The sequence below is a fragment of the Pleurodeles waltl genome, chromosome 1_1 (assembly GCF_031143425.1).
Source record: "Pleurodeles waltl isolate 20211129_DDA chromosome 1_1, aPleWal1.hap1.20221129, whole genome shotgun sequence".
NCBI lineage: Eukaryota > Metazoa > Chordata > Amphibia > Caudata > Salamandridae > Pleurodeles > Pleurodeles waltl.
The window spans coordinates 983,173,317-983,199,127 of NC_090436.1; the positions used below are offsets into that span (position 1 = coordinate 983,173,317).

Consider the following 25,811-nt stretch of genomic DNA (forward strand, 5'->3'; position numbering starts at 1 on the left):
ACCTCGCAAGATACCGACCAAGACTCCGCCAACTGCACAAACCAGACCCCACCTGACCAACTCAGATGCCTCTTGTTCAACGCCAGATTACTCTGCAAACGCGCCATGGAAATCTGGAACACCATCTCCACCATCGTCCCTGATGTGACCTTCATCACGGACACTTGGCTCACCCCAGCATCAACCCCGGACATCGCCACTGCAAAACCCAGCAGTTATAGGATCAAACACTGAGACCTCAAAACAGACATGGAGGCGCCAGAGCCATCATACACAAGGACAGTCACCTGCATCATCACCGACCACAAAACCACACCAATCATGGAACACATGAACTTCTAGCTCGGCACTGACAACAGCAACACCCTACAAAGGCACCCTCGCCTACAGAACACCAAGGGCTCACACCAGACTAAGCAACAACATCGCCGATTTCATGACCCGGCTCGTCATCGAATCTGAACACTACGTCTTCCTGGGAGACCTCAACTTTCACTTAGACGACTTCACCAACACTAACTCCACCAACCTCCTGAAGAGACTGGGCAACATCTGACTCAAGTATCTAGTCAGGGACCCCACACACAAAGCAGGACACATGCTGGACCCCATCTTCATGTCTTGCAACAGAATCTGATATTACCACACCTCATAACTCACCTGATCGGATCAGTCCATCGTACACCTCACCATCGCCAGACATGCCTGCACCACCCCCAAACAACTCAGCACCACCTTCCGCAGCTGGTACAATGTCACTCAGCATCAATGGATGGAGGTCCTCAACAGCACATGGCCCGTAGGAACCACCAACCTGGACCTCTCAGTTCAGAACTTCAACAATTGGATCACCAATACCGCCGACCAAGTTGCCCCCACCAAATCAGTCAAAACACACAGACCTGCCAAACAAGTCAACTGGTACACCCTGCAACTCAGCGCATCACAACTCAAAAGTAACTAGCTCGAAAGAAGATGGCTCATCAGCAAGAACCGCACCGATAGAGCCACCTTTAAATCAGCCCTCAGTGAATACCATTGACAAATCAAAGCAGCAAAGAGAGAGGCCCTCACCCATCAACAACAGCAGCAATCAAACCTAAGAACTCTTCACCATTGTCAGAGAGTTCTCCTGTCCATCATCCATGGCCAATGCGATCCCCCCACACAAGAACTCTGTGATGCCCTCACCGACCATATCCACAACAAGATAGCAACCATCTACATGAACGTCGATGCCCAACCCTCCAAACCCTGCAGACCCTGACCGACCACCACTGCCGACTTCCAGCTCAACACATGAGGACAGCTCAGCGCACAAGATACAGACCCCCTCATGAACTCCATCCACTCTGGAGAACCCACCGACCCCTGCCTCCACCAACTCTTTATCCTAGGAAATGATGAGATCAGCCCCAAAATCACCAACTTCATCAACGCCTCGCTAACCACCCCACTTTCTCCTATGCCTGGAAACACCCGGATGTTAGACCCCTCCTCAAGAAACCCTTGGTAGACCCCAGCAGAACTACCATCCCATCTCACTCTTCCCTTTCTCTGCCAGGGTACTGGAAAAGACCATCAACCTACAACTCATCAATCACCTTGAGAGAAACAATTTGCTAGACCCCTCCCAATCAGAATTCAGATATAACCACAGCACAGAGACACCTTTGATCACTGCAACCGACGACATCCGCAACCTACTTGACAGAGGAAAATCAGCCGTCCTGATCCTGCTCGACCTCTCTGCCGCCTTCGACATAGTCTCCCACCACAATCTCATCAATCGGCTACACCAGATCGGAATAAAAGATGATGCACTCAGATGGATGGCATCCTTTCACACAGGACGCACCCAGAAAGTCTGCATTCGCCCCTTTCCATTGCAAGCCAAGCACATCATATGCGGAGTGCCCCAAGGCTCATCCTTCAGTCCCACCCTCTTCAACATCTACATGACTTCGCTCACAGACATAGTCAGATTGCACAACATCAACATCATCTCCTACACTGGCGACACTCAGCTAATCCTATCGCTCTCCGCCGACCCCACCGCAGTGAAGGTCAACTTCCACAACTGCATGAAAGATGTCTCAGCATGGATGAGGGATAACTGCCTTAAACTCAACATGGACAAGACGGAAGTTCTCATCTTTGGCAAACACAAAGCCCTCTGGAATGACTCCTGTTGGCTGTCGGAACTCGGACACAAGCCCACACCTAAAGACCACGCCCGCAACCTCGGCATCATCCTAGACAGCAAACTCTCCATGAAGCAACAGGTCAGCGCCACCTCCACAGCCTGCTTCCACATGCTCTACATGCGCCACAAAATCTCCAAGTGGCTGCCCATCAACATCAGGAAGACAGTAACGTATGCACCAGCCGACTGGACTACAGCAACGCACTCTATGCAGGCACCTCCACTGAACTCATGCAAAGACTACAGTTGATCCAGAATGCAGCCACCAAACTGATACTGAACCTACCTAAGACAGCGTACACCACCCAGCTCCTGAAAGGCCTCCACTGCCTCCCGGTCCAGAAGAGATGCCAATTCAAGCTCCTGGTGCATGCCTACAAAGCCCTCCACGACCAGGGACCTGCCTACCTGAACCACTGGCTACACTTCCACCACCCTTCGAGGAGCCTCCGCTCCGCACACCTAGCCCTCGCACAGATTCCCGCGTATGCTACTGCTGCACCGGAGGACGCTCTTTCTCCCATCTCCCTGCCAAGGCCTGGAACACGCTCCCCCTCCACCTCTGCACTTCACCCTCGCTGACAGACTTTAGAAAGGGGTTAAGGAACTGGCTCTTTGAATAAAACCGGCAGCGAAGTGCCTGGATATCCTCATGGGTGACAAGCTGGGCTATACAAATATAACTTGATTGATTGATAAAATGGTAATGGTCAGCCATAGGTGTTACTAAAATGGGCAGTAAAGGGAAGCTGTATGAAGTAGGCTCTGTATATACTATATCAAAATGAAATATAATGTGCACAGAGTCCAGGGGTTTCCTAGAGGCTTATCAGAGGCTAAAGTAGATAGTATTAATGCTCTCTTTTGTGGTAGTGAGGCCGAGCATTTAAGCTTATCAGAGGGTAGTGCAAAGCATTTGTTGTACACACACAGGCAATAAATGAAGCACACACTCAATGACTAACTCTAGGCCAATGGTTTTTATATAGCAAAAATATATTTTGTTAATTTATTTCTAGAACCCCAAGATTCAAGTTGCAGGTAAGTACATTTGCAAGTAAGTATCCAACACATGTATCAACACCACGTTGTTTCAATTTGGCAAGTTATACGTTTTTTGAATAAATAGCAAATATCTGTGTTAAAAGTTGACACTGCAATTTTCAGAAACAGTTCTAGGTGGCAAGAAAAGTTAGCACAGATTTGAGGTAAGTACAAGACGTACAGTTCCAGTCTCCAGGGTTTAGGATGTCCACAAGTTGGGGTTCAAGTTAACCCCAAACACCCACCACCAGCAACACGGGCCGGCCAGGTGCAGAGGTCAAAGTTGAGGTTGATTTAACATGGGCTCCTATGGAGACTAGGGGCACTCGGAATCAGGCCTGCTGGCAGGTAAGTACCCTCGTGTTCGGTGGGCAGATGTGGGGGGTTTAGAGCATCACTGGGGGGGGCCACAGGTCAGCACTATACACACACCCTCAGCAGTGCAGTGGCGGCCGGGTGCAGGCTGCAAACACAGCATTGGGCTCCCAATATTTCCTAAAGGGGGACGCCGTGGGTCACAAAGATGCTGCAGGCTGGGTCCGGGTGTCGGTTCCAGTGAACCACAGGCTGGCCAAGGAGGAGGACTGCCTGCTGAATGTTGCTGTACTACTGGAGATCGGATTTCCCAAGCCCAGGGGGCTGCGGGTGCAGGGGTACCTTTAGGCGTACAGAATCTTCATCCGGTTCTCTTGCAGTCAGGGGGGTTCTCTGGATTTAGGCTGCAGGCGTCGTCATGTTGGAGAGGAGGGGTCAACCCTGGGTGGGCATTTACTCAGAATCGCCTGGGGACCAGCTCTAGTCAGTTGGGCCACCTGCACATGGGAAGTAGGCGTAGGGTATAAAGTGGGTAGGGCTTGTGGATCCGGGGTGGTTCTGAAGTCCTTTGTTGGTGTTTTCTTCTGGACAGGGCTGCTGCCATTGGGAGTTCTTGGTCCTCTGGGGTGCAGGCAGTCCTCTTGAGCCTTTTAAGAGGTTGCTGGTCCTGCAGTATGCGTCGTCTTCTTGTAGCAGGGCTTCAGAAGCTGGAGAAAGGCCTGTAGGGCTGGGGCCAAGTCAGTTGGTGTCTTCAGTCTTCTCTGCTGTGCGGTCGGTTTAGCAGTCCTTCTTCTTTCTTCTTGTTGTCTTCTTCAGGTCACCAGGAATCTGATGAGCTAGGTTCAGGGCAGCCCTTAAATGCTGGCTTTAGCAGCATTACAGGGGTCAGAGGGCATTAGCCAATGGCTACTGCCCCTTAGGGTGGCTACACCCATCTGTGTCCACTCCCTTTGGGGAGGGGGACACAAACCTAACCCTATGGGCCCCTGTCCTCCAAACCAAGATGTAGGATTTTGCAAGGGGGGGGGGGTCACTTCAGCGCTGGAAAACGTAGGGGTGGTCCAGGCTGAAGTGGTCACTCCTCCTTGTTTTCCCTAATTTTCCCGCATGACTTGCTGCCGAAAGTGGGACTTTGTCCGGGGATTGGGCATCTCCACTAGCTGGAGTGCCCTGGGGCACTGTAACAAGAGGCCTGAACCTCTCAGGCTCACCGCCAGTTGTTACAGTTCCTGCAGGAGGGAGGTGTGAGCTGTGTGCCAGGGATGTGTCAATTGTAGGAACAAAGGTACAGTTTTTGGGAAAGAACATGGGTGCTGGAGTCTGGTTAGCAGGATCCCAGCACACTCAGTCAAGCTGGCATCAATATCAGGCAAAATGTGGGGCGTAACCGTGCCTTCCTACAGAAGCTATTGAAAACACCACAGGAAAATGGATGAAATTGTGACAGAAAGGGTGGTATTGTGAACGCCCGAGTCTACTCAGATAAAAATGTTTGAATGGAGGCTAGCTAGCGCTCCCCGAAAGGTGATGTAGGAATCTGCAAAACAAAAGTCCATTCATGGATTAATGCTTTGATCACAGCACTCTTGACAACTCACAGAATGGAAAAAACGTCCTCAAAAAACTATCTTCTGGTAATCATATAGTCAGCCAGCGTGAGCAATTTCCTAGGCTGTCCGATCCAGGGATTTAAGGGGCGTGTTCTGTCAGGATTTAGACTCAACATTAACTAAAAACTGACTTTAAAGGAGGTCCATGTTGGACTCTATAGTCATCTCGCTAACTTTACTGGCAAAGCCACAAATCAGTTATTCCAGGTCAGAAATGCAGTCACTGCTTATATTTCATGTTTTATTTCATCTTGAATTCCCAGAGTATATGCTTTTTTCAAGCCATTGTGATTCTGTAGTTTTTCGTACAACATATATGGCTCTTTTATAGTCATACTATGAACTAAGTTGCCTTTTGGTGTCTGAGTGAGTTCAAGCTGTGGGTTGATGTCATTGGTCAATGACCGGGCATGATTGAGAGGTCTGAAGCTCAGGCAGAGGGCACTGCAAGTCATCAAAGTGTGTTTCAGTGGGTCATAAATATATGCAGGCTATGGTCCAGACTTACTAAAGACTTGCATTGTCCTTGTGACGCAAGTAGTTGCAAGGCCTCACAAGTCCTTAAACTGTATTTACAAAGCCAAGCAAAGGGCAATTTGCACTGCCTGGCATGAGTTTTTACAGAAATGTAACGCAAAGCCTGTGCTGCTTTGAATTATATTCTGTAGTGGTAGGCATTCCAAGGGTGCAGTGAGAGAGCAGGAATGGGCCATATATTAATAAATATGGCACATTATGGCCCACTCCCTTTCACTCAGCCCTGCAAATTATATTGCTATGTTTCATGAAGGGTTTGTAAATCTGAGCTAGATGTCCACATGTTGAATATAGACAAAAGACAGTGCATCAAGACTGTGAAAGGTTAGCAAGCTGCTGAATCATACCAGAATAAAACAGGTATTATCTTTAAGTCTCTCCTTCTCTCATGCAGGGTCTGTAATGGCCAAATAGCCTGGACTGACTCCCCCCAAAAAATTAAGTAAACTAATAGGCTATTTGTTTAACTATAGAGAGTGTGGAAGATGTTTTAAAGTTTAATGAAGCGGCCCCTTTGAAGGTGGGTGCCCTGGGCGAGAGCCCACTTTGCCCACGCCTTGAAATGTCTCTGTGTGAAACATTAGTAAATATGCCCCTGATAATATTGAATCAATCGATGTCCACAGCCATACGTTTTCTTACATGAACAAAATTGCATCACCATTGTTAGATTCCCTCGTTGTGAATGCTCTGTCAACTCCGGCACATAGGTACGTGGTCAGGCAGGCTTTGAGACCTAGGCCTGAGGTTAATGGTCACAGGTCGGGTAACACTTAGTCGGCAGCCAAACGAACGAACAGGAAAAACTTACAAGAGATCACACAGATAGGCAGCAACACTACAGTGGTTCCCAGAGAATGACCCCAATAAAGCACACATGGCCAGAGGGATGCGTGCATTCCCAAAAACACCACAAAGTTAGATTTCACATGTAGTTAAGTTCAGGACACAGCACACACAGGATACGCAGTGACCACGCGCCCTCAGGCCGGACATCTGGACAAGTACTCACTGGCCCACAGTGTGTCCATTTTTACCAAGAAAATAATGCATTTTATGGTTTTATTGCACTTATAGAAATGTATAAAAACTTGCTTCAATCCGATGGACGAGAGATAGTCCTCAGACCCCGGTTCTGTAACTGGTCTCCTGGCTGTAATGTTTAATTAAACGAACCATTCCTGTTTTGACAGACACCTCTTGTCTTTTGTTTTTCTAGGTAAATGATCATTTGAACAACATTTCGGCAAGCCTGATAGGAGCTGATTGGTTGTTTGAGCCCAGCTACGACCAAAGGAAGGGGACCCCACCCAGACCAATTCACATTTGCGCAACAAGAAAGGTGAGCAGATGCTGCAATTGATTGGAAGTTCTGCTGAATCCCCAGGGGGGAGGTCCATCCTAAAGCCGCTGTCACAAGGGTAAGAGGCTAATTCAGAGCCTTAGTCCTAGCATTTGGCGTGTGGCAAACTAGGTAAAAGCATAATCCGCGGAAGTCACTTTCTTGATAGTAACCATCAAGAAGGGTGATTGCTTGGACTGCTGGCCGTGATCCTCGTCGCCAAATGTGGTCATCATAAGCAAGGATGCTGGGTGCTAGACATTACCTTCTTTTATTTACAGCCTGCCGAGAATCGTGTCCTCCCTCCTGCCAGCTACTGTCCAACTAGCAATAGAAGAATCCACGCCTCTCAACATTTCTTATGACATGATTATAAGAACGTGCGCCTTAAAGTCTTAACAGTGCCTTTCGCTTGAACTGCTGGGTGTGATGCAGATGATATGCATAGGCTGTGGGTGTGATATAGGGCCCACATCTCTATCTTACTTGGCTCACCTGTTTTCTCAGTGCAGCCGGTTTCATAACACTGGTGGTATTTGAAAGAAGTGAGAGGTGTGTTCGCTTGGATTGCTGGGCATGACACTGATGGTACGTAGGACCTCTGGGTGTAACAAAGGGGGAATTTTGACATTAGGGAATTAGAACGATTGAGATCCAGGAGATTAGGCATGGCCTGTGTTTTTGCCAAGTAAGGACTCTGGTCATTGCAAGTGATTCCTTTTTTTCTCTACATAAATTGTTGAAATCTTCACCCCTGAGCTGATATGGACAAGAATATCAGGCTCCCCAAGTCCCGCACTGCGCAGAGCTTCCCTTGGTCATAGGATAATGTACGCTAGGATTGGACTAAGGCAGACAGGCCATTCCCTTTATCCTTGGGTCATAGTCAGCTTCTCTTGTGCTGGTTGAAATGGTGTCATTTAGATACTTTGATACTGGTAGATCAATGTGACTGTGTTTTTGTTAAATGTTGAATGTTTTGTTTTGTCAATGATTTAATGCATTTTGTGGTTATTGGTGATTCATAGAAATTGTTATTTGATGCAAAAGTAAAGCTCAGTATTTTATTGCCAAATTCCAGTTTGCCGTGAGTTAACAATTGCTCACTTTCTTATGACTGTGATTCTTCATATGCATTTGTTTGTTAAATGTTTATTTTGATACATCTGTCAACAATGTTGAGCTAATTAGACCCAGGAATCCCCATGTGTATATCCTCCCCTGCCACATTAGGTCCAGTAACTCCCTTGTGTACATTTTGTTATTACAGGAATAGATCTAGTAATACGCTTGTACATTTTTCCCCGCTATCAGAGTAAAACTTAGAAAATCGTATAAAAATAGAAAAGTTAGAACGCATATAACTTAAAAAGCCCCAAGAAAACCTAAAAGAGTAACTATCCCCTAAAAGACTACCCAAACCCATCATGGAAACCCCTTTAAAGCTTATGCAGACACATACACATAAAAGGCACACACGTTCCCCTGACCCAAACAGGGAACCTTTGACACCAATATAATTGAACACACAAGAACATACATACAAACAAAATACACGGCAAAAGAAGGACAAAGGGGAAACATTAGTTGAACTATGGGCCATCTTTGAGGAATTCCAGGCTGATAACATTGACCTGCCATCGGCAAGCAAGATGTCTGCGCCTCCCCTGCCATATGTAAGTATGGAGGTGGTCTCTCCGAAGCCTGCTAGCCGCACCTTTGCATACACTAAACTGCCAGATGAGGGCGCTGAAGGGTCCCCCACTGAACAACAGGCTGTTAGATCTAGGCATTGTGGACTAACGGGGCAACAGGCCCTGACACTCCCTGCACCACACCAGTCCAGCACTTGAACACCCCAAAGCTCAACCCCCTGTTGGACGGGGCCTCAGCGGCATGGAGGATACACGTCCCCACTGGTTCTGGGGAGTGACCCCAAGTGAAAGGGAGATTCAAAGCAGTCTTGGACAGCGAGACAGCGAGGGAAGGGGTTCAAGTCCTCTGAGATCTGGCGGCGAGGAAGAAGCCGAAGGTCATGCCCAGATAGCTGAGGAAACCACAAAGAGCTACCCGACTTAGAAGGTCGGTGCATAGCTCTGAGTGAAAGAGGCCGTTTAGATGGGAGTCAGAGGAAAGGCGCGTACTGAGGAGGGAGAGAGCAAGAACTTGTGCCCTGGAGGCCCAACAAGAGAGGAGAGCAGCACACCCTCTGCCTGAGGAGAGCAGGGGTAGGCACAGAGCCCCAGTCACACAGGAACCCTAAGTAGAATCAGAAGGGAAGCTTTTGACTGGGTCTGCACCTCATCAGAGCGCCACAGAGGGAGACAGGCTGACCAGGAAATTGGGGCCCAAGGCAGCATGTGGCAAACCCAGCTTAGACACAGAATGACCAAGATGGCACCTTTGCTTGAGCATGAGGAGAGCAGTGACAAGGACTTCTTCTCCCTCTGAATGGACAGAACTGACAAATCATCACCAAGAGACATAGAAGCTCAAGAGGAAGGCAAAATATTTGCATGACCCTTTTGCCACCTGCCAGCCTGCTGGACCTACAGAAGTGCTCAATATGACAGACCCTGGCCGAACAAAGGATCCTTTGAACCAGAAGAAATAGCGATTGCGGAAGACTGCATCTCGGTATGGAGGGAGAGATCTCAAATGGAACTCCCCCTACATGCAGGAGTGTCTGAGAAGATGGGAATGCTATGTTGTGGGAAAACCAGTGGAGCTGCCTGAAACAAGAATATGCCTGTTACTACAGAAGGGCACATAAGGGACCATCTATGTGCGATGGGCTCAGGTGGACAAGGAACACTATTGTTGAATGGGGCCGGGAAATGAATCTCATGCTTTGAGAAGAACATTGCAGGCATAACCCTAGCAATAGGTGATGTCAGGAGTCTGGAAAGTAGCATTATCGGCACGCAGACTAACATGGTGTTCGCTCGTACTCGCATCCCAGCGATCACGCTGACCAATATAGAGCATGATGGAAATATTCCCCGACTGCCCAGATGTAGGAGGATTGATGGTTGAAACCATAAAACCTGGGGAGACCATCACAGAGTTTTTAGACAGGATGAGAGAATGGTGGGGACAGGAGACAGGCCAACCATTGACTGATACAGGCCCTCATGTTGTCTCTTTTTACAATATCCTCAAGAAGTAGCTGCGCACCGAAATACAAAGTGGTTTGGACATTGTAGTAGGGTTAGACACTAAACCCTGGTGGGAGATATGAACACACATTGCACTTCCACATAAGGGAAAAGGATAAGGAGAAACAGGAACAGGCCCAGAGGGACAACGCTATGTTGGTCCAACATAAGCTGAGGAAGACCGCCCTTGAGGGAGTCACATTGGCTGCAAGTATACAAATGGCACCTGTTCTGAAGGGAGCTCCACCTCAAAACCCCAGAGAGTTCCAATATGGCCTTTATGATAGAAACCAGTGAGGTTGGCAGCAGCCAATACCCATACACTGCTTCTATTTCCACAAAATGGGCTACATGGCTGACAGATGCCGACTAAAGGCACACCATGAGCAGAAGTCAGTGAGTCGAGGCCAGGCCCGCAAAATCTCCATGCACAGTACCAAGCCCAAGGAATCCTGACAACACGTTATATTCAACCGCATGGAAGTCAGTCCACTGCTGTACCACCGCAACAGGGGTCGGGTAATTGGACCAACTCATGGCATCAGCAACCACAGACAGGGAACACATCCCAACAAGGATCGGGCCACAGCCGCAGCAGGGAGGGTTAACTGATTGGAGGAGACATACAATGCAAATGTGCAGTAAGCCTTAACGCCCATAATGCAAAGCATACATTTCTTACATACCGTAAAATTCAACAGAAAGGCTAATGAGTCAACATCAAAGACCTTTACCTGCATCCGGGGAAACTCAAGGTTTCTGTGTAGCTGTCGACCAGGTATCCTCACTAGGATCCACCATTCTGGGTTGATGTGCAGCTGTCGGTGGGGTTTCCTCACTAGAGTTTGCCATTTGGAGGTGTCTGCCAGAGCCTAGGCCCCACTCTGCTGCTGGTCCCCCAGGGCAGGAGTGGTCTGCTACACCCCAGGAGGAGGGCAGACTGACAAAGAGGGGCAGGGTAGCTCCCGAACCACTGCTTAAAAAGCAGGCACTACAGGCCCTTGCACCCACAAACAAATGGGTGTAAGTTCCAATCACCAAGCGAGCAGGTCCCCCTTCTCGAGCCCCCAGCCGGGACCAAAATATCTTTCAGTCCCAACAGCGGAAGTGCCTCTAGCGACCTCCACCCTAATGCCCCCCCCTTTTGGTTCCAAAATAAAGCTGTCCTCCAGAGTCGGGGCCAGGTGTATTCAGTGCTTGGGATAGCAAGGACCTCATAACACTCACAGCACATGCATACGTTCCAACAGAGCATTGCATGACGTTGAGTAAGTAGAGGGGGTACACCAGGACATCCAGCCATCCCAGTCCGTTCCCTTAATCTGGGCAAACTCCAATGAGTTCCCAGCCTTGCTCCAGACTGTCCATGCGGCAATGTCTTTGCCCCCTCCTTTCCCTCTAAGCTTCCAAATACCAGCCGGGAACAGTGGGCCCAAGAAGGACATAGTTCAAGGAAGGGGGGCTGCTGGGGAAGAGAGTCCAAAGCACCCATAGCAGCTCAGATCAGAGAAGAATACAGAAATAAGCTCACCCCAGCAACAGGCCTAGTATTCAGGTAAGCTGCGAGGCCACACACACTGTTTGAAGATAGCACCAATCCCGGTGTCGAACTCCACAAATAAGGGGCACAGAGGGAACGTCGAACAGCTCTTCGACCCCATCCAGGTCACAATAAGTAAAGCTCACAGGTCTAGGGAAATGCCCAAAAAAACGAAACAAAGAAGCCTAAAGTTAGCCCAAAGAAAGACTCAAGAAACGGGCGTAGTTAGGTCACCTGGTTCCACTTGGGATGGTCACGTTGTGTGAAACGCCTCCTCTTTTACATCCCCGTGCATGTGTAGGGTAGAAACACTGCCCACAATAATGGCACCCCCATATGTACATTACAGCACTAGGGGGCAGGTGACACCAACAGGGAACCAGCTAAAAAGTTTAATGACCCTCATGTACGAGAGCCCCTGTAGAGCATACGACTCAGATGTGCACTTGGTCAAAACACAGAGAGGGGGCAGGCCCATTGACACTTAAAAATAAAACCAACTACACCCTTTTTTTCAGACCAGGTGTTCTGAGCAGACCAGGTGCCTCACCAAAATCATGGAAATGCAGGAATTAATTTGTATTTGCATTTAGGGTACTTCTATAGTGCATTCAGACCAGGGGTCTTCAAGCGCTAAACGGAGTGAGAGAACCAAGCACACCCATACAGAAAGCTACCGTGAGAAAAGCCAGATTTTGAGTTGCTTACAAAACAGTAATGGTGAATTAATTGCTCTGATCTGGACTGGCAAAGAATTCTAGAGCTTAGCTGCAGCCACTGAAAAGGCACGATCACCCCATTTAGCTTTCTTGCAATCAGGTACCAGTGCCAGCCGGAGGTCTGCAAATCCTAAAGGGCAGCACAGAGAGTACCACTTAAGAACGCCTTGCAAATGTCCTGAGCCCTGGGAGTGGAGAACTTAATGGGTCAGACACAGAGCTTTGAAGGAGATACATTTCCTAATAGGCAGCCAGTGTAGCTTCCTAAGGCCCAACCTAACAGAAAAAAACTTGGGAAAAATGAGCACCAGCTGGTCAGCTGCGTTCTGAACAAGCTGAAGCTTGTTCAGAGAGAATGGATTTAAAATTAAGTACAAGGCATTGCAATAATCCAGTCTTGATATAATAAGTGCTAGGACCACTGTCCCTCTGAAGACTAAGGGTATGAAAGGCAGAACCTTTTTTAAGAGTTTAACCAACCACAAACATGCACTCGTTATTCTGTAAACCTGCAAATCAAAAGTCAGGTAAGAGTCGAACATAGCCCCCAATTTCTTAGCCGCTGTGACGAATATCGGCAGAGTTCCACAGGAATGGGGCCACCAATGGTTGCTCCAGAAAGACATATTTGCCCCAAATATCAAAATCTCAGTCTTATCCCCATTTATTTTCAGCCAGTCTGACTCATTCACTGGCAAACTTCCCTCATGCAACCTTGGAATCTGTCTGCTACTGCTTCCCAATCATCTCTAATAGAAACAATAAGCTGCCTGTCGTCTACATACGAGGGCACTTGGAAACCAAAAGAGCAAACAAATTTTGCCTGGTCGGACTGAAGGACGATCCCTAGGGAACTCCATAGGGAAGCTGAAACAGGGCTGCTCTAATGTCGTCACAGCTAACCGTGATTGATCTACCATATAAAAATCTCAAGTATTTCAAGACCCGTGCCCCTCAGTCCTACCTGATACAACCATTGTACCATAAGCTGGGGTGAGATGGCATTAGGGCTGCCGATAAATTCAGTAATTCACAACCATGTTTCTTTTTTTCAAAGGTATTACTATAGTCTCTTTCCAAGTTATAGGAAACACTCCCGATTCCAACACCTTTGCATACACCATCTCCAGTACCTCCACGATGAGTTCCATGGCCATCTGTAACACCCTTGGCGGACCAAGATCGTCCGGTGAGCCTGAATTGATCCCTTTAATAAGGAATTTAATCTTGTCAGCCGGCAGAGGAGCAAACTTTGCCAGAATCAGCCCCCTATCCACCCCACAATCTACATCAGCTTCTGCTTAAAAGGCTCTATGGGGATAGCAGGGAATTTTGAATAGATCTTCAAAATGTTATATTTAAAGAACCCTCAACCTTGCTTCAAAATGTTTGCGAATTCTCAATCTCTTGAAATATAGGGGTTCGGCTAAGGAGCTCAGCACTTTAAACAATTATTTAGAGACATTTGCTGTGGCCCTAATCTTCTGCATATAAAAACCCTATTTTGGCATCTTTTATGGCCAGTTTGTAATTGTGCCATACATCTCTGAGCTTCACCTTCTCTGCCGGTCCTAGATCCAGTTTCCATCTATGTTCCTTCCTCGTACATAATCTTTGGAGCTCCTGGATCTCCTCATTGTACCTCAGGGCTGAGACTCTTTTGTTAGTGATAGATCTCACTTTCCTCAGCGGGCCACTTCTTCGACCGCTGCCTTGACCCACTGATCAAATTTCTCCACCCATGGCCCCTGGCCCCCCAATAGCCTTTCCCGATGTTTATCAAGGGCTAAGAAAAAAATCCTGCTCCTTTATTTTGCACCAGTTCCTGCTATTGTTGGAGGTGTTCTGCCTAGGTTCCTTTTCCTCTTCTCGCCTGATTCAAAAAGGACAAGACTGTTGTGGTAACTTGTAAATATTATCATGCTTAGTTTAGAGTAGCTTAGTGTTCTAATGAAGGGAAGGGAGAATGTACAATGAAGGCATGTTCCAGATTCTGGAGGTTCGGCGGGGACACTGTGGACAGTTGATGGATGCTAGGAAGCTGGATACATGGGTGAGATGCTCTCCAATAAAGGACCTGTTCAAATTCACTGAATCTTGCCTCATTATTACAACTGTGATCAGACCAATCTAACTGCAGGCATCCAAAGAAGGTAATATTCCCTTGATTGGAAAAGTTCCCATTTCCGGATATGCCCAGCAGCATGTGTGGTGGCTTTGATCTCTTGGCTCCAACTAAAACAGGACATGAAATCCAAGAGGGTGTGGGTGTTGCTATCCCTCTCATTCTCCAAATGAAAATTAAAGTCCCTAGGAACTATACACTTATCAAATGCAGTCAGAGGTTCAATTATTTGATGGCAAACCTCCAAAAATTTATTTTTTCGTCCAATTAATAATTGGCAACATGCAATAGTGTAATGTTGTTTCATAACAACCAACCGTAGCTCTTGCCTAGCAGGTCTGCAGCCAAGCCACTAAGTGCACCACTTCTACAGCAGACCACTGCCTTCTCAGCAGCTGCACCAGCACCCCCAGCAGAATAAAGAGCCACAAAGTGCTGCAAAGAACTTATCCAACCCACAGAATCAAGAGCCACAAATCACCACAAAGACTTTTCACATCTATACCCCCAACGGGATAACGAACCATAGCTTGCCCCACAAACTTTTTTGAACTGTTTTCCGACCAAGGAACCCCCATCCAGGAGGCCATGGCCAACTCTGCCAGAAGCATTTCAAGACCTATAATGTTTTCTAAGTTATGTGATTTTATGCATTTATACATGCTCTGTTTGCCAGGGATGCTACTCCATCCATGCAGTTCTTAAGAAAAGTCTAGTCTAATGGAGTCAAATCAAAAAATGTCACCACACTTGGTAAGGGACCTCTCTCATGTCACCTTAAATTACACCCCACCCAACACTAGCTTCCCACATGCACTACACAGTGCTCTTCTACACAACATGCGTTATCAGCATATGACTTACAGTGACTCCAAGACATCAGCCGGGCATGTTATGTCTGTTCGCTGATACCACATGCAGTATTTGCAGACAGACTTTACTTATGGCAAAAGGTAGCCCCTGAAAAAGCAAAATGCCTCCTCCATCTGTACCTGTATAGAATTAGGGCAAAAATGCAACCTAATAGAATAGAGCCCCATAGAGTAGTAGCAAATCTGACCTGCTATGAGACCAATCCTACAGCACTGTACCTTCTCACTTAGCCTAGCGACATCAAAACTGAGCTTGACAGGATGCACAGGAAGGGAGCTATGGGGGACTACACCGTTTAACCACGAGATTTTCATGAGAAGAGGTTCCTGGAGATAGTTAAACCACTTCACTAGAGCACAAACACATCCGCTCTTTCTTTCATCTATGTTTCTAGGGAGGCCCTTAGCGTGTCTGGGGCTGTCTTTGTTAATAACAAATGGACCCCAGACCTCCTGTCAGTAGATCTGGGACACTTAGATAGTAGGCACACATTGATAGAAGGGGAGGGGCAACCCCTAATTGGACAGAAACTCACATTGTATTCAGAGGCAAAGGAACCATTCCACTGGGCACAAATGAGAATTGTGGCACAATACTGCATATTCTGGGCATGTAATGGGGTACCTCCACGCTGATGGACACCTACTGGCAGTGCAGTGAGTTTGCTTGCTCCCAGCTCAACCTTGGATGGTGTGGCCTGTGCTCCCTCACCATACACACCCCAACTCTGGTCAACCCCAGAGAAGATCTGTCTGAACTATACAAACATCCACTAAAAAAGAAAACATAACAGTTGCATCAGGCTCAAAGAAAAAGAACTGCTGATTATTTTGGTTGGTCTCAGTACAAGGACATTTTCGAAGAGTTTAGAATGGTCACTGATGCCCGAGTATTGGAGGGAGGGTCCATACCTTTCTTCACCTTGCAGACAAAAGTGAATGCCCACTGGTTGCAAATAAACCTGTGCTCAAAATGATGAAGAGTACTTAGCTCGGCCTCAGTGCAATCAAGGAAGAACCTTAAATTACACCCCACCTACCCACCCACCCCACGCCTGATGATGATGCATTATCGGTATGTGTTGGACTTCAAGACGGCAATGGAGGGTGGGGTGTGAGACAAGATCAGTGCATCCTGCTGCAGTTTTATACCTGGCAATGACATGGACAATGGAACTCTGACACTTGCCATTCAAGCATTGCACCGACTACAGAAGGACATGCTTGAAGAGGGAGGTGCCCCTGAGCAGGATTTGTTCACAAACTGGTTCTCCTGGCTCCCCTAGTGGCTGACTGGGCTGTGCACGTCATTGTTGCCCATTTTCTGTGCATTACTGTTTTGTGTGGCTCCCTACCAAATCAGGTAGAGTACAAGTAGTGAGGGAGTTGGGACAACAAGGTACCAACAATGTGACTGTCATGACGTGTGGGTTTGATGGTGTAGTTGAAAATTCAAGCAGAGGGCAGAATGTTAATATTAAATCAATCGATGTTGATATGCACAGCAATACGTTTTCATAAACGAACAAAGTTGCATCACCATGTTAGACTCCTCTGTTGTGAACTCTCTGTCAGCCCTAGCACAAAGGCACATAGTCAGGCAGGCTCTGAGACCTAGGCCTGAGTTTAATGACTGACAGGTCACAGGTGGGGTAACACTTAGCCGGCAGCCAAACAAACAAACAGGAAAAACTTAGACCAGATCCCACACATGAGGCAACACGACAATGGTCTCTGGAGAATGGCCCCAATAAAACACACATGGCCAGAAGGATGCATGCATTCCCAAAAAACCATAAAGTTGGATATCACTTGTAGTTAGGTACACTTAGCCAACCAGGACACAGCAAACACAGCACATGCAGTGACCACACGCCCTCAGACCAGACATCTGGATACATACTTGCTGGCCCACATTGTGTCCACGCTAGGTCAAGGCCCACCTGCGTCCACTATCTGAAAGTGTATTTATGATTCCCTGACAACTGTTCACATTTTTATCAAGAAAAAATGTGTTTTATGGTTTTATTGAACTCAAAGAAATGTATAAAAAAACTAGCTTCCATCTGATGTACAATGAGAGACAGTTCTCAGACCCCAGTTCTATAACTGCTCTCCTGGTAATGTTTAATTAAACAAACCATTCCTGTTTTGCCAGATGCTTCTTTTGTTTTTTTAGGTAAATTCTCATTTGTGCAACACCCCTGAAGAGTTTGGAACCCTCAGCACCTCAGGGGCTGTAGGGACCTGTGTTACACCCCGGCATGGACACTCCTTTATGTAGATACATTCATTTAAGCATCTTACTGCTAAGTGGATCACAGTTTTCTATAGATTTAGCCATGGCAGTCCCACTTAGATTTATATCAGTCCCCAGTTGTGACATCACTGGGGATCAACTACTGGTGCTAGGTTTCCAATAATGCTGACTTGATCCTATGATGCTGGTAATATAGTGAACCAATGAAGGGCTCTGCAGGAGTCTCACTGAGCGCCTTGATCATCAGAAAGGATAACTCCCGAGCTCACTGAAAATACCACCACATGATATGAAAGAGACTGTAATAGCAAAGGGAACAGTCGTTGACAGACAAATTAACACAAGACATGGCACTCTTCAGCTCTCTTCCTGTGCTGGTGTACTTGAGACTGACTCGTGCCAGGCATTTCCTCTTTCTCTGTGTGCAGCAGAATGCAGCACACATAGCAAGAGCAAGAGCAAGTTATGAGAAGCAATAAATAGATTTCTCCTTCCTACGCCTCACTGGGTAAGGCGTAGCACTTTGACGCACACCCAGGTTTACTAGCTTTAGTAAATGTGGCGATGCTCCAAAGCGGATGGGTGGATGCAAGGGAACGCCCACACTTCACTCCCGGAACACCTTCCAAACGAAAGGTAACACGAGGCAGCGCTATGCATTGTATTGCGTCAGTTTCTATTTACTAAACCATGCACGGCCAGCAAAGTAGCTTTACGTGGCTTAGTAAATACCAAACATGATTTCGCATCTGGGCTCTGCCACTAAAGTGACTCAAGACTCAACCCCCAACGCAAAATCATAGTAAATTGGCCTTTAAATTTGCTAATGCAGAAATCCCGCTAAACTGGCTATATATACGTATATACAAATCATTTGGCAAAAGGGTAATAAATGTCATTATGAGTGCTTTTATGCTACTCAAAGACATCTGTGATGTTGGCTCCATACTCTAAGGTCTTCAGTCCTAAGGAATGCAAAAATAATTGTATTCTACATTATACATTAAAATTAGGAAATCAAGGGAGACAGTGAAAAGAATTGAAAAAAAATCTTACGACGTCAAGCAGCGTGCAGCCAGAATAATCCACTCTTCATGGATGAGGGAGCCACCACATTTGTGCTGGAATGGCAGTATCGTCAAACTACTACTCTGCAAAAAAAAAAAAACGTAAACAGAAATTCGGCAAAAACAGCCTGCTCCAACTGAACTGAGTTGCCTTAAAGAGAAGACGTATGTTTGAAATATGTCCACCAGGGGGTATAATTTCTTTCATAATTGACAAACACGGAAAAATCGCATGAATGGCTGTCGCTTTTAAGTCACATGATCCTCATCACAAATTTAGTGATAGATTTTCATCCAGGCGAAAGAAAGAGTTGGCGCCAGGACCGAAATTTTGAGATGTGCAAAATTGTACTGCAAGCGGCGGTGTGGGTGGCGGGCGGGGGAGGAGGTGGGTGCAGGGGGTAAAGAGGGAAATTTAATTTTAAATTATATTATTTGTATAGCGCTTACTATGGGGGGATCCAATTAAGTTCTGACACATGCAGAATTTGCTGGGGAAAGCACCGGTTCTACGTGTAAAAGTAATTTTAATGAGGAAGACTAGAAATCAGACGCATTTGCTGCGTCTGGTAGGTAACTCACAGGTGCGGTTAATAACACACCCCTTTCGGGTTCACTTGTGATCACAGCTATGTCACTGCATGTCATAAGCAAATTACAGAAAGAGGGAGACGCTAATCTCCCTGTATCAGCGCAATTAGGGCCATATTTATACTTTTCGACGCACAACTGCGCCAACGCAGTTGTGCGTCAAAAAAGTTAACGCCGGCTAACGCCATTCTGAAGCGTCATGCGGGTGCCGTATTTATTCAATGACGTTAGCTGGCGTTAGCCGGCGGAGCTGCCTGGTGTGCGTGAAAAAAAATGACTTACACCAGGCAGTGCCGGCGTAGGGGAAAATGGAGCTTGGGCGTCAAAAAATGGGGCAAGTCAGGCTGAGGCAAAATTTTCGCCTCAACCCGATTTGCGCCATTTTTTTGGACTCCCAACCCCCATTGAAATGACTCCTGTCTTAGCAAAGACAGGAGTCATGCCCCCTTGCCCAATGGCCATGCCCAAGGGACTTTTGTCCCCTGGGCATGGTCATTGGGCATAGTGGCATGTAGGGGGGCACAAATCAGGCCCCCTATGCCACAAAAAAAAAAAAAAAATACTTATCAGCACTTACCTTAAGTTCCCTGGGATGGGTCCCTCCATCCTTGGGCGTCCTCCTGGGGTGGGCAAGGGTGGCAGGGGGTGTCCCTGGGGGCATGGGAGGGCACCTCTGGGCTCCTTCCGAGCCCACAGGTCCCTTAACGCCTGCCCTGACCAGGCGCTAAAAAATGACGCAAAAGCAGCTGGACGTAATTTTTTTTGACCCGCCCACTCCCGGGCGTCATTTTTGCCCGGGAGTATAAATACGGCGCACATGCCTCGGAGTCATTTTTTAGACGGGAACGCCTACTTATATGCATATCATTAACGCAAGGAAGGTGTCCACGCTAAAAAATGACGCAAACTCCATGAACTTTGGCGCTAGATGCGTCTAACGCCAAAGTATAAATATGGAGTTCGTTTTGCGTCGAATTTGCGTAAAAAAAAACGACGCAAATCCGGCGCAAATAGAGTATAAATATGGCCCTAAGTATTTTCCTATTACGGGCGGGTCCTTTCCTTCCCTGGAAACCAGAGCACATGGGAAGCTTGAACGCAGCAGTTGCTGCCTTGCGCCTAACGCGTTGAATTGATTAATAATAACATTTTAGCAAAATCATACACATTTTAGAAGGCTTTAATTCTGAAGGCATGAATAACATGCTTTATTGATTTTGAAACGAACTAGACGGCGGAAAAGACACACATTATTATATAATTTATTGTGTACATAACAAAAATCACACAGAAGCCAATCCCACTGCCACAATCTCAAACTTTACCAAGGTAGTAAAAGTACAACTTTCACCCCATCTGAAAGTTACATGAGCGAGATTCGCATGCCTCGTCCATTAACATCTGGCGCTATGCCCCCCATCACAGACCCCTCGATCTTTCACATGCAGCTGGCCCCTTTGGTGGAGGAGGCGGCAGTAGCCCTGACAAATACCACGCATCACACGTTACTCTAACGCATTTCAGTGTGGTGGTCCGGACCACTGCACTGAAATGCATTAATCTTGCATTATAGCGCTGCTCAGCTGTCAAGCAAAGCAGTGCTGAAGTGCACCATCATAACCATGAGCTGCCGTGTCAGAGAGCTGTGTGCGCTTCTCCCGACAGTCTAAGGGGGGTGGCTGGCACATTAAGATCTGCTCAGAGCTCTGCCACTAGTCTCTCTGCTACAACAATGAATATAGATGTAGATACACTCCCAGGGACGACACACAAGCATAACTGACGTCGCAGTCAGTGTGTGCCGAATTATTGCTTGACTAGTACAGACTTTTAGAGTGAGAGACTCAGTTAGAGGCTAAATCGGGGGTGAGTCACAGGTCCGTCCTGCTCTCACCTGCCACCCGCGGTGCAAGCGGATGGCATTTCATAAAGTTTTGGCTGCGCTTTAGTTTGGGCAAGAAGTGCGCACTGGATTTCCTCCGACCTCGTCACTCACACGGCAGTGGGGGGCTGTGGGCATGAGGGGGATCGATCACTGCTGCACATCATGTAAGCGGGAGGACCCGACTGGAGCCCACCAGGCAGCTGTGGTGCCGGCAGCCAGTCTCAGCTGTCACGAGTCAGTGCAGATCAAGTAAGTGAGGCTACCCCTCCCAGGCCTGTAACACCTATTTCCAAAGGGAGAGGGTGTAACACCCTCCTCCCAAAGGAAATGCATTGTTCTGCCTTCCACGGACTGAGCTGCTCAGACCCCAGGAGGACAGAAACCTGTCTGTGAGGTGGCAGCAGTGCAAACCTCAGAGAGCTGGTTTGGCTGTACTGGGGGTCCATGGTGGAGCCCCCATGATGCATGGGATTGGCCCCCCCAATTCCATATTTGGAATGGGGGGACAATTCCATGATCTTAGACACCTCACATGGCCATATTCGAAGTTACCATTGTGAAGCTACATATAGGCATTGACCTATATGTAGTGCACGTGTTTAATGGTATCCCTGCACTCACGAAGTCCGCGGAATTGGCTCTGGACAGCGTGGGAGCACCTTTGCTAGTGCAAGGTTGCCCTCACACTTAGTAACTTTGCACTTAGCCTTCATAAATGAAGGTTAGACATATAGGTGACTTATAAGTTCCTTAAGTGCAGCGAAAATGGCAGTGAAATAGTGTGGGCACTATTTTACTCAGGCAGAAGTGGCAGTCTTGAAGAAGGGTTTGTCTGAGCTCCTTTTAGGTGGCAAAGAAAATGCTGTAGCCCATAAGGATCTCCTGGAACCCCAATGCCCTGGGTACCTAGGTACCATATACTAGGGACTTATAAGGGGGGTCCAGTGTGCCAAATGGAATTGGAATATGAAGTCACTAACCTATAGTGACTAATTTGGAAGTGGCGAGAGCATAAGCACTGGAGTTCTGGTTAACAGACCTTCAGTGACACGGTTAAGCACTACTGACAACACACACATAGGCCACAAACTATGAGCACTGGGGTCTTGGCTAGCAGGATCTCAGCGAGACAAGCAAAACACACCGACAAATAGGGTTTTAACTATGAGCACTGGGGTCCTGGCTAGCAGGATCCCAGTGAGACAGTAAAAACACACTGACACACACTCACAAACAGGCCAAAAGTGGGGGTAACCATTCTTTTCTGTGTTGTAATTTTCTATTGGTTTGAGAGTGCCAATGAGTACATTATGATACAACAATAATAAACAAAGAAAAACAAGGGATAGCAGATTGCAGGTTACATATGTTGTTATCCATAAGCGATAAGATGAAAGACTTCGACTCAAAATAATCTGGATAAACAAAACATGCTCGCGTTCTACAGTGTATTCGCACAGTGCCGAAAGAAGCAGAGAAAGATACAAAGAGGAAAAGGTGGGAATAATGAGGGGCAGCAGTAATGATAGTGGTGAAACCATCATGATAGAGTGATAGATGGGGGGGGAAGAAGGGACAGAGATTTAGCACAGGCTTTGGACCAGCGTGCCCCTAGAGGGGATATCAATCAATGTGATGGGTCACAGTCCAAGATGAGTCCGCCGTTTATAGTCTGTGATCAGTGAGTTCCTAGGCGCTGTCTCCCCCATCAGCAAGTGTCTATATGGACAGAGGCCCTGCTAGCTTTCCGCAAGCGTGCTCTGCCCCCTGGCAGTGCTAGTCAGATAGGAAATATTCAAGGACAGGGGAAAGCAGAACTTGACTCTCGGTTGCCCCAAAAAGGGAGCCTATAAAGGTCTATGTAGGGAGAAGTAATTGGAGTATCCCCAGCCAGTACAGGAATTGCCGGGTGAAGAAGGAGAAGAAGAGAAAGAACAGGAAAAAAGAGAAAAGGAAAGGGTAAGTTGGGAAATAAGGGGGGGTGGGGACTAGAGGTGGGAGAAAGAGATAAATAGGAAGAAAGAGAGAGATGGGGAGGGGAGAAGGTAGGGGGGCTGATATCGCTGAAACAGAAGAGGGAATGAATAAAATATGTGGGGGAAGAGTGGGGGAAAGAGGGGGGGGAGAAGAGATCAGGTGAGCAGTGATAGCATCCCCAAGGTAGGGGAGAGGGGGAGAAAAGGAAAAAGGGGACAGAAGGGAGAGGGTGAGGGGGTTATAAAGAGGAGAAGAAAAGAGAAGGAAGCCGGAGTAGGTGGGGGGGGTCGAAGGTGTGAGAAGTTAGCTGAAAATTGGTATTGGCAGCGGCGTGACCAAAACATCTCAGAGGAATGGGGACCATACCTGAGTAAAGATAGCAACCTGATCTTGAAGATTATAAATGATTCTTTCGTTATGAGCTATACTAGTCATCGCCACTATCCATTCCTCAGGCGTGGGAGGGGTGACAGATCTCCAGTACCGCAAATACATATTTTCGCTGTTGCCAGAGCTGTATGTAAAAGCCTTTTTTGCGGCCGCGTTAAGGCCTGAAGGGGGTTTGTGTCATGCAGCATGATAAGGGAGGGGGCTAAGGGGGATGGTAGCTACATGGAGTTCGACAGGGTGTCCTCAACAGCTTTCCACAGAGGCCGGACCGACGGACAGCCACTGAGTACATGGAGCAAATCACAGTGTGCTTCTGTGCAACGCCAGCACATTGCGTGCGAAAGGAGGCCAGCTCTCTGTAGTTTCGCCGGTGTCCAGTACCAGTTGTGTAGTGTCTTGAAGAGGCATAATTTTAGACGGGCTTTGCGTGTGCCTCTGTCCAGTGCGTCCACTATGTCTGCCCAGTCCTCCGCGTCAAAGACTTGTTGGAGATGGGTTTGCCACTGTAGGCGTAAGTTGTCCAGTACAAGGTGTGAGTATAGGTGACCTGTAATGACTTCGTACAGGTGAGCCATTACTTCTTTATGTTTCCCCCATGTCTTCATGTACGCTATTATGGGTGAGATCTGGAGTCCTCGTCGGATAATGTCTGTGTGTTGGCACAGACAGTGCTGGAGTTGGAGGTATCTCCACTCTTGTTTGGAATGAAGGTGGAATTCCTCCTGTAACTTGGTGAAGGGTTTGAGCCTATCGTCTTCCAGCACCTGGGCTAGGTGGTCTATCCCAGTTTCCCTCCATTCTGGACAGTTAAGAGCCGTTTCACCTATGCGCAGACTATCATTGTGCCACAAGGGTGCCTGGGCATGGAGGAAGGGATGAACCCCCAAGAGATGATGAGCTCTTTGCCACACCACACGTGTCGCCTTCAGTATCGGATTCAAATCACTAGAGGGTGCGGGGGTCATTTGATAGAACCCATCAAGGCCTCCAGCATGGGACAGTAGCTCCGTCTCCACTAAGACCCACAGGGGCGATTCCGCGTGGGTCGGCAGGGTTGCGGCCAGTGGGGACAGGTGGAGAGCTAGGGCATAATGCTCCACAGAGGGGAGCCCCATTTCACTGTGAGATCTGCGTGCTATTAACTTGGCTGGCGCCAACCGTGGACGCATAGTACCCCACACAAAGGATCTGATTGCAGCGTCGATTGACCGTAGCGTGGCGAGAGGTATCTGAAGGGGTAGAAGCCCCAAGATATAAGTGAATCGCGGCACTGTGACCATCCGTCCCGCCTGCAACCTTCCCCACATGGAGAGGCCCAGTTGGGTCCATTTGTTGAAGTCCAGCCGCATACGAGCAATGAGGGGATCTAGATTGTCTGCTGTCATGCGTTCTAGGCCACGATTGACTAAGACTCCTAGATATTTGAGGTGCTTCGGGTTCCATCGGAATGGGAATCCCAAGAGCTCTGCTTTCGTCATCACCCGTGAAAGGGGTAGGGCCTCACTTTTTCCCCAATTTACCCGATAACCGGAGAGGGGTGTGAAGTCATCTATAATTCCCATTAGGGTGGGCAAGCAGTGCTCGAGGTTGGTTGGTGTTAGCAGGATGTCGTCTGCATACAGATAAAGTTTGGAGGCACCTCCTGGCAGGGGGAGACCCGCCACGAGTGGGGAGACGCGAATGGCAGCTGCCAGCGGCTACAGCACCAAGAGGAACAAAAGGGGGGATAGAGGGCATCCCTGCAGGGTTCCTCTGCAGACGGGGAAGGGATCCAAAAGAAAACCCCCGCAGTTGACCCGCGCCATGTGGTGCTCATACAGTAAGCGGATTTTGGATATAAATTGGTCACCCAGTCCGAATTTCTTCAATGTTGCGAATAAGTACGGCCATTCTATGCAGTCAAACGCCTTTTCTGCGTCTAGGGACAATGGCAGCGCAGCTTCCGGCATGTCCTGAGCCTTCCAGAGAGTATGGCAAAGGGTACGGAGGTGGTTGCATGAATTTCTTCCCGGCACGAACCCCACCTGCGTCTGATGTATAAGAGACGTTATGACCTTGCGCAGACGGTTCGCCAGGATAATGGCCAGAAGTTTGATGTCTCCATTCAGGAGGGATATGGGCCGGTAGCTACTGCAAAGCAATGGGTCTCGGCCGGGTTTTGGTATAACAGCAA

At 47.8% G+C, this 25,811-nt stretch overlaps 1 protein-coding gene across 1 annotated transcript in view; it reads right to left on the bottom strand.

The window, feature by feature from the left end:
- Nucleotides 1–25,811, bottom strand: part of LOC138290716 (ovochymase-2-like) — a 559,559-nt gene that overhangs the window by 103,269 nt on the left and 430,479 nt on the right. Inside the window, exon 22 of the mRNA XM_069230265.1 lies at nt 18,785–18,879. Within this exon, the coding sequence (XP_069086366.1) occupies nt 18,785–18,879 (95 nt within the window). The remainder of the gene's footprint in view (nt 1–18,784; nt 18,880–25,811) is intronic.